Source organism: Calliphora vicina, chromosome 5 (assembly GCF_958450345.1).
Source record: "Calliphora vicina chromosome 5, idCalVici1.1, whole genome shotgun sequence".
In the NCBI taxonomy this organism is placed as follows: Eukaryota; Metazoa; Arthropoda; class Insecta; order Diptera; family Calliphoridae; genus Calliphora; species Calliphora vicina.
The window spans coordinates 87,011,252-87,025,081 of record NC_088784.1 but is presented as its reverse complement, the minus strand read 5'-3'; the positions used below and the strand labels follow the sequence as shown (position 1 = coordinate 87,025,081).

Sequence of the window (13,830 nt, the reverse complement as noted above, 5' to 3'; positions counted from 1 at the left end):
TGAAATTTATTGTTGGGGGATAAGCTAGTTCCTATGCGCATCTCACTGGTTGCTTAGGCCAGATCATCAGGAAACCTTTTCCCAATAGGCTTAAGAAAAACTAAAGATATCATACAAATAAAACACTAGAGTGAATGAGAATTACAGACACTCAAGCTTTATTTGTAAAAATATCAAAGCTTAAACAAAACACCGAGTTTATCTTTTCTTACATTCCCTACTACATTTGGTTGGTTTCTTTTCAACTCAAACTGTAGTTTGTAAGTGGGTAAAGAAAAAACAAAACAAAAATAAAACAACAAGTTTTGGTTTGTTGGAGATTTGGCTGAACAATAGATTCGGTTCTGAAAAAAAAGATTTAAGTCGTCATTTTCCGAGTTTCATGATCTTAAAAAAATCAAAAAATATCACTGGAGTTTAGTCACCTTTGAGGCTCTCTGTTAAAAATTCAGAATGGGACCATGGGAGGTTCTTATGATAATTGAAATTAAGCGATATATTAATATTATTAATGACTTTATTTTTTTTTGTTTACATTTAAATACATAATTGATAAATATAAGTTATATTTTATTAAGAATAAATATATATGTATATATTTATTTCCATTTAGTTGTTTCTGAGTCATCTATTTTAAAAAAATTCATAATTTTTTTTTGGTTCTCCACCATTCCCTCCAAACGGCTCTCTATGCTTTCATTAGATTTCTTTTGCAAAACCAGCATGGCTTGATTGACTGTACGTTCATCAATTCTTGAGCAGTGCTTAATGATCCTAAACCAATACTTAAAATATTTATTTATCTTACTAGCATCATTATCGTCATCATCATCGTCATAATCGCTTTCCGGAAGATTCACAACAGCATTTGTACCATTTTCCAAATTCTTAACTTGCACCACAGGCAATTTTCTGATGGTTTTAGGACCCACAACTTTATTTTTATCATTGGGCATAATTGAGATTTGAACATCGGTCGTGTAGTCCGGAAATTTTTTTTCTAGAAGTTTACATATTGAACTAAATGGTTGGCGATTAAGTAAAAACCTAAAATTGCCAGCCTCTTCATAACGGAAAAGCAGTTGGGTGCGACAGATGATTTCATTCAATTCAGCTTGATCTTTAATAGCCTGAGTGTCGCTTACGGCCAAACCATTGAGTAGATTGAACAAAATGATGGTCATGAAGAAGACGAAGGAGAGAAAAAGCAAGTAGTTGTAGACAGTATCAAGATTTAAGGCGCCAGCATCAAATTCTCCGGTAAACATAACAATAGTTTTGGAAAAGGCCACCAAAGGATCAGAAAATTTATGAAATTCTTCATCGCTTTTCTCCCCCTGATTATCACTTTTGATGTAGAAACTCAGAGCAAATGTGAATATAAATATAGAGTAAAAAACAAAACTTTTAACGAAACTAATGCATACAGCTTCCAGCATTAGCATATGGGTAGAAATGGATGAGATGGGCAACGAGCCCACCAATAAAACCAACTCGTAGGCCAAGAGTAGAATACACGCCACCGCCAAATTACGTTGCAACTCCAAGTTTTCATTAGAATCTTGACAAGTCAGTATGGACAGTATTATTAACAATATTTCTAAATAATTGGTAACAGATTTTATATATTTCAAGGGAGACAGTATGAACTGTATACATTCTCTCCCGATCAAATACGAAATACCCAAATAGGAACAATATCTTGATATAATTCGAGCTAATTCAAGATCAATCTGACGGAATTTCAAAACAGTATGTGAAAGAATAGAGATGGCAAAGAGCATGTAAGCCAGGAAGTTTATATAAAATATTAAAGAAAGTTTATGCCATTTGAGATATAAAATACTGGTTATGACTGGATGTTGCAATAAGTAACGATATTCCTTGGAATTGGCCATAAATGCTATAGGCACTAAAAACTCTTTCAAATGTTTCTTACCCTTTTGCGTGGTAGACATGAAATTCTTCAAACTGATCCGTATTTCAAAGTCTTTATCATCTAACTTATGATCACTAGAGGATACACAGTCATCTAAGTGTTCTTCCCACACCGAAGGTTTCATGCCATTCAAAGGCAACTCATACGACTTATTTCCCAGACAAATGCAGGCTCCTGTATTCAAAAGTTCTTTGACTGCCTTATTGTTGCGATATTTGACGGCATAATGTAGAGCGGTGAATTTGGTTGAATCGGTGTCATTTATATCGATTATATCAGAATTCAGTAACATATAAAAACACTTCCAATAGTTGCAAAACTCTTGCACTGGTTTTTCATTTAATTTGCACACAATGGTACTTAAGGGATGATCATCGGGTCGAATTTTTATATCGGGCTGCTGTAGAAGCTTTTCCAAGGCATAACAATTGCCATTCATCCAGGCTATTTCTATGGGAGTGTTATTCCCATTAACGGTGCTGTTGTAATCTACATTGCCATTGGCCAAAATTAAATCCAAGGCAGTATGGGCGCCTTTCTCTATGGCTGTCACCAACAATTGCAACTCTTCATCTTGGCTGCTATTCCGGGAGTTATCAGTATACTGTTGTTTAAACATATCCATATTATTACTCTTTATGTGACTCAATAACAATTCTATATGAGAAGTTATTAAATTGTTCACCTTCCGACCTGGCAACTCTATAAGAGGATACTTCCTTTCTAATACTCTTCTTAACTCACCCTCTCCACAAGAATCAATATCAATATTGGCTAGAGACAAAAACAATTGTACGAGTTCATATTTCTGCAAACCATTAAGTTTATGATTTTTTATCACATTATGCAGTGGGGTCATATGTGTCTTATCGGGTTCATTGGGAGAGGCGCCATAACTCAGTAATATTTTCATACACTCTATTACATTGTTGGCATTTTCATTGTTAATTTTTTTAGCCAAAGAGTTCAGAGGTGTTAAACCAGAATACTTATAATCAGTTTCGACACCGGGAGAGCTTAAAAGTTCTGTTAAATTTTGGGGATCTCGGGAATCGGACGCAAAGTTAATGGCAGCTTTTTTATAAAATTTATTGACCTAATAGAGAATTCCGTTATTATTTAACACTTATTAGCTTAAATATTCACTGTACTCACATAATTTGCATAACAACCTGAGCGCAAACATTCCTTCACAAATTCCGAACAACCAGGCGTTTGTAGAGCTTTTTCAAAGGTACTTAAATTATGATTATTATTTGCCTGGGCATTTGCACCAATATTTAAGGCCTCACGAAATTCCGTTATATCACGTTTGATTAAAGCATTGGACAGTTTTGTCTGTGAAAATGAAATATTTGTTAATATTGACAGTAAATTTAGAATTTTTACTCCTTAACACACTTGAGGATTAACATAACATCTTGTTAGCTTAACAGGATTATAATAATTCTTCATTTTGTTGCAAGAATTTGTAAAACTATTATTTTATTACTTAAGTTTTTAGCTGTTAACTTTGAGAGCGTTAGAATTGAAATGAAATAAATTAAGAGCAGAATGGATTTTCTGGATTCATCGTCGGAAGTTTAGTAATAATTTGTGGTCGGAATGTTAAAAATAAAAGAATATAATTTTAACAAATATAAAAATGAGTAAACTTACTGACTGATCGCACAGCCCAAACGGCTGAAGCTGGATGCATGAAATTTGAACTACTATATAGATCCTCTAAGATGGATTTGGTAATTCGAATTCTAAGGTATATGAACACCCCAAAATATGAACACTTTTTACATCCATAGGCTACTCTAAAATATAAACTTAGTGAACTAAGCTGTTCATATTTTACAGCTTTTTAAAATATGAACATATGAAAATATGTATTTTTAAAGTATTTTATCTATCTACATAGAGTTGAAATCTAAATCAACAGGGTAGTGGCTAAATTCTAAGTCAACTGCTTAATAATTTTTGGACTTCCCTAGCTGTAGATGTGAATTAGATGCCATTCGCAAATATGAACAATCTTGCAAAAGTGAACTGGCTAGGTTTTAATTAGTTCATATTATCGCGAGTGCACTGTATACTTATTTACAATTAAATAAGGGGACGAAGGCTATTTCCAAAGAAAATCAAAACAAAAGCAGCTTTTGCAATTGACATTAACCCTCCGTTAGTTGCAACTGATCTGGTTGATACACCAACAATTTTTTTATTGTATATTTTTTAAAATGCCCTAATTTTGAAGCTATTTTTTGATAAAAATATATTTTTTACTGAAATTTTATTTTGATTACTCTATTAAATACTTTGAATTTAATATAGTTATGTTTATGTTTAACCCTCTAACCGGCAAGGCTGCCTTTAGGCGGGGTATGTTATATGTATGTAATGCTGCTTTATTTGCTTATTTCTCCCGTTATAAAATTGGCCGGTTATAGGGTTAAGAAATAAAAAGTGAAGAGATTATATTCAAGCACGGCTTATTCTTTATTGATATCAATTTCATACATTGCGACTAATCTCAATTGAAAACAAGTAAGAAAGTATTGTCGGTCAAGCCCGACCATATAATACCCTACACTAAGTAAAAAGCAAAACCATTTTTCTTTTAAAATTTCAATAATTTATATTTTTGAGTGATTTTCGGAAGTGGGCCTTATATGGGAGCTATGACCAATTATGGACCGATCACCATGAAATTAGGTCGTGTGATTTATGTCTATATTGAAGGTAACTATGTTGAATTGTGTGTATACCAACATTTTTAAGCGATTTATGCGCGTTAAAGTGATTTTCGGAAGCGAGTCTATATGGGAGCTATGACTAATTATTGAACGATCGTAACAAAATTTGGTGACATGAATTTTGTATATATAAAAATTATTTGGAGCGGAATTTGTGGAGATACACCTATAAATTAAACATTTATGACCGATAAAGCCCAATTTCGGAAGGACATTTGTATGGGGGCTAGGTGAAATAATGTTCCGATTTCAGCCAGTTTCACTAGGCTTGGTCCTTGGGCCCAAAAAATAATATGTACCAAATTTCATCCCAATATCTTTAAAATTGCGACCTGTACTCTGCGCACAAGGTTTACATGGACAGCCAGCCAGCCTCAGAAAGTGATTCTAAGTCGATCGGTATACTTTAAGGTTAGACTAATATTTTTGGGCGTTACAAACATCTGCAGAAACGCATTATAAGCTACCCACTATGGTGGTGTAGGATATAATGATTGCGACTAACGGAGGGTTAAAATTGTATGATATGTGTGGATAATGATGTCTAACGATCGAAGAAAGAGTTGTTACACCAAATAATAAATTGAATTGCCAATTAAATTTTAGGTAAGAGGTTGGTATATTAACTAAATTTAGCGAATTCATACACCTTTCATTCACAATATATATCTATTGTGAGAAATTTCGGATAAGACACTATACAATGATAATTTGGTGTCAATTAGTACTTATCTAATTCACAGACCTGTTGCACTGTATTGACGAAATAAATGTAATTAAAATAAAACAAATTTCAATTTTTTTCCCAAGAAAATCCTTAGTTTAATTAAGATGTTAAACATTCAAGCTACGAAAATTTGTATAAATTATTTTAATACGAAAAATATTGTAAAACTTCGATGTATTTGCAAACATTTTGAAATTGCTGATTGAGTTGTTCCCAATGATTTTGCAAGCTCTTGTTGAGTTTGACAACAATCTTCATGAAGTAATGCCTCCAATTCTTGGTTTTCAAACTTTTTGGCCTGGCCTGGGCGATCTTTGTTTTCCGTGTCAAAATCACCACTTCTGAACGTTGAAACCGATGGAACATATTCAGCATAAGCTTGATGAGAAATTGTTGTGATTTCAGCGCCACTTTTTGTCAAATTAAAAAAATTCGAAATTTTCAAAAGCAAAAAAAAAAACAAGTAAGAAATTATGGTCGGTCAAGCCCGACCATATAATACCCTACACTAGGTAAAAAAGCAAAAACATTTTTCTTTTAAAATTTCAATAATTTATATTTTTGAGTGATTTTCGGAAGTGGGCCTTATATGGGGGCTATGACCAATTATGGACCGATCACCATGAAATTAGGTCGTGTGATTTATGTCTATATTAAAGTTAACTATGTTGAATTTTGTGTATATACCAACATTTTAAAGAGATTTAAGCACGTTAAAGTGGTTTTCGGAAGCGGGTCTATATGGGAGCTATGACTAATTATGGACCGATCGTAGCAAATTTTGCATAGATAAAAGTTATTTGGAGTGGAATTTGTGGAGATACATACATATTAGGGTATTCATTCGACTAATGATCGCTCGATTAATCGAATAATTTCTTACGAATAATTATTCGATCAATTTAAAAATGACAATTTTCGAATAACGAATAATTCGAACAATTTTATGTAGAATAATCGAATAAAACGAATAATTGTTCATATACATATATTTAAATTTATTAAATTGTTTAAAATTTTTCATAATTTCAAATTTAAATAAGTAATAATGACTCACATAAATTTTATTGTTTCTGAAATTCGACAAATAACTAAAGACAAAGCGACTTTCTATCACTGATGAGTGTTCCGATAGCTCCTTCTATAAATATATAAATATTACTGCAAGAAGTTACAATTCTAAAAACAACTCTTCAAAAATTTTTAACTTAGGACTTGAACCAATGAAAATAAAAGGTACGGAATAAAATATTTTTTATTTAGCTGGCGAAATATTAGAAGAATAGCAGTTAATAATCCAAATATTAACTTAGATTAAAGTGGAGTTGAATGTGATGAAGAATGTGACTTTGAAACGGTCGTCGAAAGTGATATTGAGGATTGCATTTATAATGATTACATTGAAATAGATGAAGGCCATAATCATAAAATATATGTAGATAATTGATGTTATTAACCGCGTACGTAAGTGTTACAAAATATTCAATAAATCGAATGATAAACACAAATATTGCAAACTAACGTTTTGTTGCAAGAAAATCGTTGAACATCTTTGTCTAACATGGTAATAAACTTTTTGCGTATTTGTAAATGCGTCAATCCTGCACTGCCTGAGTTCAAATTAGCCACGTTCACTGACAATGATATCAAACTTTGGACAGACTCCCTTTATTGTGTAATTCCCCAATGCCACTTTATTAAGCAAAGATTCGGCAACGTTGATAGAGCTTGTTATAAATAATTTTGAAATAGTGAATAATTAATTTACTAAAGAATTAGTTACTCAATTTAAAACCCGAATTAATGAACGACATAAACGAGTTCTTAATACGTTTATATTGTATTTGAATTCAGGATCATGTCCAACCAGCTCAAATATTTTAAAGCCTAGCTCCAAAACGGAAACTAAAGGGTTTGCTAGTCAATTGTTTTGTAGATTGTTTGGGAGTTAATCTGATCAGAATATTTCTGTTGAAAATTTAATGATGGACTTTGTTTTCGAGTGTTTTTTAACATTATCAATACTTGAATTGTTAACTTTAACGTTATTTTTTGTGTTTCTTTAACAATAATATATTAATATATTTTTTAAAAAAATTTAAATTATTCGAATAATTCGATTAATTTTAAACGTGTGATCGAATTATTCGAACAAGTTTAAATCTCTTATTCGAATTATTCGTTTTATTCCAACAAGAGAAAAATCGAATAATTCGAATACCCTAATACATATATAAATTAAACATTTATGACCGATAATGTCCAATTTTGGAAGGACATTTGTATGGGGGCTAGGTGAAATAATGGACCGATTTCAGCCAGTTTCAATAGGGTTGGGCCGAAAAAATAATATGTACCAAATTTTATCGAAATATCTTCAAAATTACGACCTGTACTTTGCGCACAAAGATTACATGGACAGCTAGCCAGCCGACCAGCCAGACGGGCGGACGGACATCGTTTAATCGACTCAGAAAGTGATTCTAAGTCGATCGGTATACTTTAATGTGGGTTTTAGACTAGTATTTTTGGGCGTTACAAACTTCTGCACAAACACATTATACCCTCCCCACTGTGGTGTTGTAGGGTATAAAAACTAAGATATTTTCTTATCTCGACTTAAGCTGTTTTGTCCAAACTCCACAGAAATATATTTTGATATTATAAATAATAATAATATTAATAATAACAATAATAATATAGCTACTTAGTAAAAGCAAATTAGTTCTTGAAAAAAACCTAACAAAGGAAAGTGTTTGGTCAAAGCCGGCACTATTTATGGTATTATTTCCTCTAACAACTAATTTGTTGAAAGAGCATTAGAATAAATTTCTAAAGAAATTTTGTTTGTGATTGTTGTAGTTATTATAATTTTTATCTAGAAATGTTGAAGAATATTTTAACAAGCGTAAATTTACAATAAAATAATTTTAAAATTATAAATGAACTTCTTACTCCTTTGTTACAGATTGTATGGATAATATGTTAGAGTACTTTAATATTTGGCAATGCGTCATCAGAAAATTAAATATCCACAAAACAAATTAGCAAGATTGGCTACCGATTCGAAATGGTTAAAAGATGACTGTAACTCTTAATTGGATTATTTCGGTAAATTAAATTACACAGGTTAACAAATAAAGAAAAAAAATGTTGGTGCCTAGATACCGATTCCATCAAAAATTATGGAATCGATGGGGGTATACTGATTTTGAAATTATAAGCCGACCATCAGTCCGTCTATCTGACTGTTGAACACATGATAGGGCATCAACGAAAGGAGCTAGCTGGCTGAAATTTTTCACAAATACTCTTTGTTGCTAAGATTTGCTTCGTATTGAAAATGGGCGATATCGATCCCATACAAATCTATTTAAACAAATCTCGATCGATATTGGTACACAGAGAAAATAGATTCGTAGTAGCAAACGAATTGTTTGCCATTCGAATGAGTCGGTTGTACACATAGATTTTTTCGGTTGAGACAACCAAACTATTGATACCCCTTCTAAAATTTTGTAGACGAAACTGTAAAATTGGGTCTTTAAGGTGGAATCATTTGATTGGCAACAAATTTCGTTGCAACCATGAATCTGTTTTGTGTATTGATTCGTTCTCGAATCTTCGAGGGTCAGGAGAATATTTTTCGAAACGTTTTAGATCGTGATTCTTGAATGTTTGCAGGAGATACTCATAATCACTTTCTGAGTCGATTGTCTATTCGTCCACCCATCCGTCTGGCTGCCCATCCATCTAAATATTGTGATTAGGGATGCCAATCCCGAAATCCCGATCCCGAAAATCCCGGGATTTTTCGGGATCGGGATTTCCCGAATCCTGGGATTTGTGAAAAAGAATCCCGGATTTTTCGGGATTAACGAATCCCGGAATATTACAAGATTTTTGATATTTTCAGGAAGATTTTTCAAGCTTCTAAAATACCTAGAAAGCTAAATTTCAGCATACTTATAATTCTAATCTCGCCGAATCTTGTATACCCACCATCAATGGAGACTTGATTAGCATTTATGAATGAATGAATGACTTATATCGAAGTTTATGTTAATATCATTATATACAAATTATTTATTGACAATAAAATATTTTGGACTGGACCTCACAAAAGTTGGTAGAAGGGTTTATTTTCATATACAACTTGTTTATGACTAATTTTATCACGATATTAATTATTATAAGCCAATTTGGACTAGGTACAAATGTAGCCCGATTTCAGCAATACTTTACAGTATAATTTCGGAGTACTTAGAACTTATTTTGTGCACAATTTTTTAAGGATTGACGCATATTCAACATATTTATGACTGCTCAAACAGTATTCCGGGAGACAATTGTATGGGGCTAGGGGAAATCATGAACCATTTTCAATACCAAACAAACCTTATATTTGTGGATAATTTTAGCCAGCTGGTTTCTTTCGTTTGTGCCCTATCGTGTTTTTAACAGAGAGGCCGTCATTTTTTGTAATATAATTAATCAATAATTTTTATTTTTAATATTAATATAGGGATGGAGCAAACATTTTCGACAAAAATTGTGCAGTTTCAAATGCTAATAACTTTTAAACTTCATTACCAATTTTTACACGATTGGTCTCATAGTAAGGGCAATGTACGCTTTCCTAAAAATCCTCTTGCTATGCACATGGCATATGTACTCAATATAAAAGTTATAAAATTTTCAATTTTGTTATGGATTTATCAAGGTTAAATTTATTTTAATACAATGCATTAGTTTTTGCTTTGTTATATTTATTTTTATTCATATTAACGAAATAAATAGTTTTTATTGTTGAATTTGATGTTTTTGACGTTTAACTCAAATCCCGAAGTCCCGAAAAATCCCGGGATCCCGAAAAATCCCGGGGTCCCGAAAAATCCCGGGATCCCGGGATTTCCATTTCTAAAATCCCGAATCCCGGGATTTGTAAAACCCAGTCCCGTTTGGCATCCCTAATTGTGATACAAGTACTTACAGCTTGAAATTTTAAAAATGATTTAATAAGATTAAATATATTTCATTACTTTGTTACAAAGTAAAATTTTGTTGAAATTAGAACGATTCATTATTTTTCCTAGACTCCATACAATTGCCATCCCGGAATTGTGTCTTTGAATTAAAAAATGTTGGTATCCAAACAAAATTTTGTATTAACAATTGACCATAGATAGCTCTTGTATAACATGAGAGGATCGGACTATAATTGACAATGGCATATTTTTATATCCTTCACCTTCGTGAGAAGGGTATATGTATATAATTTTGTAATTCCGTTTGTAATTTCCACAATATAATTTTCCGACCCTATAAAGTATATATATTCTGGATCCTTATAGATAGCGAAGTGGATTAAGCCATGTCTGTCTGTCTGTCTATCTATCTGTCCGTCTGTGTGTTGAAATCAATTTTCTGAAGACCTCAGATATCTTCGGGATCCAAATATTCAATAATTTTGTCAGACATGCTTTTGAGAAGTTTCCTATTTAAAATCAGCCAAATCAGTCCACAAATAGCTGAGATATGAGGAAAAAACCAGGACAACCTCGTTTTTGACCTATTTTTGACCTATTTTTGACCTATATCGGGATTACTAAGTCATTAATATAGACAATGTGGATATATAATGATACATATTTCAAAGATCTTTGCAACGACGCACGGTGGCTCATATCTCAATTTCATCGGCCAAAAGTCCAACTTTTTGTTAACTCCGATTTCAAAAATTTTAATGCCATTTAATAGTAAACACATTGAAACTAAGGTTACCAAAAAATTAGATAAAACAAGTAAGAAAGTATGGTCGGTCAAGCCCGACCATATAATACCCTACACCAAGTAAATGAGTAAAAATATTTTCTTTTAAAATATCAATAATTTATATTTTTGAGTGATTTTCGGAAGTGGGCCTTATATGGGGGCTATGACCAATTGTGGACCGATCACCATAAAATTAGGTCGTGTGATTTATGTCTATATTAAAGTTAACTATGTTGAATTTTGTGTATACCAACATTTTTAAGCGATTTATGCACGTTAAAGTGATTTTCGGAAGCGGGTCTATATGGGAGCTATGACTAATTATGGACCGATCGTGACAAAATTTGTATGGGGGCTAGGTGAAATAATGGACCGATTTCAGCCAGTTTCAATAGGCTTGGTCCTTGGGCCGAAAAAGTAATATGTACCAAATTTGGTCGAAATATCTTCAAAATTGCGACCTGTACTCTGCGCACAAGGTTTACATGGACAGCCAGCCAGCCAGCCAGCCAGCCAGCCAGCCAGCCAGCCAGCCAACCAGACGGACGGACGGACGGACGGACATCGTTTAATCGACTCAGAAAGTTATTCTAAGTCGATCGGTATACTTTAAGGTGGGTGTTAGACTAAAATTTTTGGGCGTTACAAACATCTGCACAAACGCATAATACCCTCCCCACTATGGTGGTGTAGGGTATAAATATTGTCATGGTGTTAAAGTCAAATATTTTATAAAAATGTGATTTTTGTAAATTTGATCAGAAGTAAATTATCATTACTCGCAAACTATTATAGATAATTGGATGATTTTTCTTTTGTTATGTTGGTAGGATAATAGTCTTTAAGAGCTGATATGATTTGTCGTTGTACCATTTATACCTGATGTGTTATTAATTTTTTTCTCAGGTACTATATTTTAGCCAAATTTGAATTTTAGTGGAATAAAAGTGCTTAGGGTCAAAAGGAGTTAAACAAACTTTACTACCAGGAGAAAGTCCAAGGTGTCCTTTTTAAGCCTATACATACTTGAATGAAACTACTCCCACATTTTTTTTCTATTTTTATTTTACTTGTTCATATGACTTTATCGGTCATAAATGTTTAATTTATATATGTATCTCCACAAATTCCGCTCCAAATCTGCTAATAACTTTTTTAATAAGTATAGCTGGTTCAAAAAACAAAAAATTTGCATTTTCATACTAAATGCTATACAAAAACAAGTAAGAAAGTATGGTCGGTCAAGCCCGACCATATAACACCCTACACTAAGTAAAAGAGTAAAAAAAATTTTTCTTTTAAAATTTCATTAATTTATATTCTAGAGTGATTTTCGGAAGTGGGCCTTATATGGGGGCTATGACCAATTATGAACCGATCACCATGAAATTAGGTCGTGTGATTTATGTCTATATTAAAGTTAACTATGTTGAATTTTGTGTGTTTACCAACATTTTTAAGCGATTTATGCACGTTAAAGTGATTTTCGGAAGCGGGTCTATATGGGAGCTATGACTAATTATGGACCGATCGTAACAAAATTTGGTGACATGAATTTTGTGTATATAAAACTTATTTGGAGCGGAATTTGTGGAGATACATATATAAATTAAATATTTATGACCGATAAAGTCCAATTTCGGGAGGACATTTGTATGGGGGCTAGGTGAAATAATGGACCGATTTCAGCCAGTTTCAACAGGCTTGGTCCTTGAGCCGAAAAAATAATATGTGTCGAATTTCATCTAAATATCTTCAAAATTGCGACCTGTACTCTGCGCACAAGGTTTACATGGACAGCCAGCCAGCCAGCCGACCAGACGGACGGACGGACGGACATCGCTTAATCGACTCAGAAAGTGATTCTAATTCGATCGGTATACTTTAAGGTGGGTGTTAGACTAATATTTTTGGGCGTCACAAACATCTGCACAAACGCATAATACCCTCCCCACTATGGTGGTGTAGGGTATAATTAAGAGTTCAATTTTAACTTTAAATTGCGCAACAACCACTAAACCGATTTTAATGTAATTAAAACTGGAGAAAAATTTAAGAAGTTATCTGTCCACCAAAAAAAAAAATTCTAAAATATCTATATCGGTTCAAAAGTTACAGAGTTTTGGCCGATGAAAAACGAAAATGAGCCACTGTGCGTCTGTCTGTTGAAAGCAATTTTCTGAAGATCCCAGATATCTTCGGGATCCAAATATTCAATAATTCTGTCAGACATGCTTTCGAGAAGTTTATTATTTAAAATCAGACAAATCGGTCACCAAATAGCTGAATTATGAGGAAAAACATAGCTAGTAGCTTTTATTAACCATATAACGCCCTTAAGGGCTCGGTTATGTAAATGAAGAATTAATAATAAAAAATAAAAAAACAGGACAACCTCGTTTTTGACCTATATCCAAGTCATTAATATAGACAATATGGATATCTAATGATAGATATTTCAAAGGTCCAACTTACTATTAGAAGACCATAGTAAGTTGGACCTACGTGGGTCAAAATCGGAAAAAATATTTTTAAACCGATTTTTTTTCACCAAAAAAAAAATTATTTTTTTAAATTTAAAAAAAAAAATTTAAATTTAAAAAAAAAATTTAAAATAACAATTCGAAAAAAAAATGTCCAAAAAA

General features: G+C 32.5%; 1 protein-coding gene across 1 annotated transcript; it reads right to left on the bottom strand.

Annotated features, from left to right (window-relative positions):
• Window positions 1-599: 599 nt before the first annotated feature.
• On the bottom strand, window positions 600-3,394 carry LOC135961437 (transient receptor potential cation channel protein painless-like). The gene is made up of 3 exons (XM_065512937.1): window positions 3,341-3,394; window positions 3,095-3,277; window positions 600-3,035 (listed from the first exon to the last, which is right to left on the bottom strand). Exons 1-3 carry the CDS (start codon window positions 3,392-3,394, stop codon window positions 600-602), a joined length of 2,673 nt encoding a protein of 890 aa, XP_065369009.1.
• Between the last annotated feature and the right edge of the window lie 10,436 nt (window positions 3,395-13,830).

Bases quoted from the DNA above. Each gene is read 5' to 3' on its own strand.
- LOC135961437 (XM_065512937.1), bottom strand. From the start codon at position 3,394: ATGAAGAATTATTATAATCCTGTTAAGCTAACAAGATGTTATGTTAAT. The intron at 3,278-3,340 runs GTGTGTTAAGGA...TCATTTTCACAG, and splicing joins GATGTTATGTTAATCCTCAA to ACAAAACTGTCCAATGCTTT. The intron at 3,036-3,094 runs GTGAGTACAGTG...ATTCTCTATTAG, and splicing joins CAGGTTGTTATGCAAATTAT to GTCAATAAATTTTATAAAAA.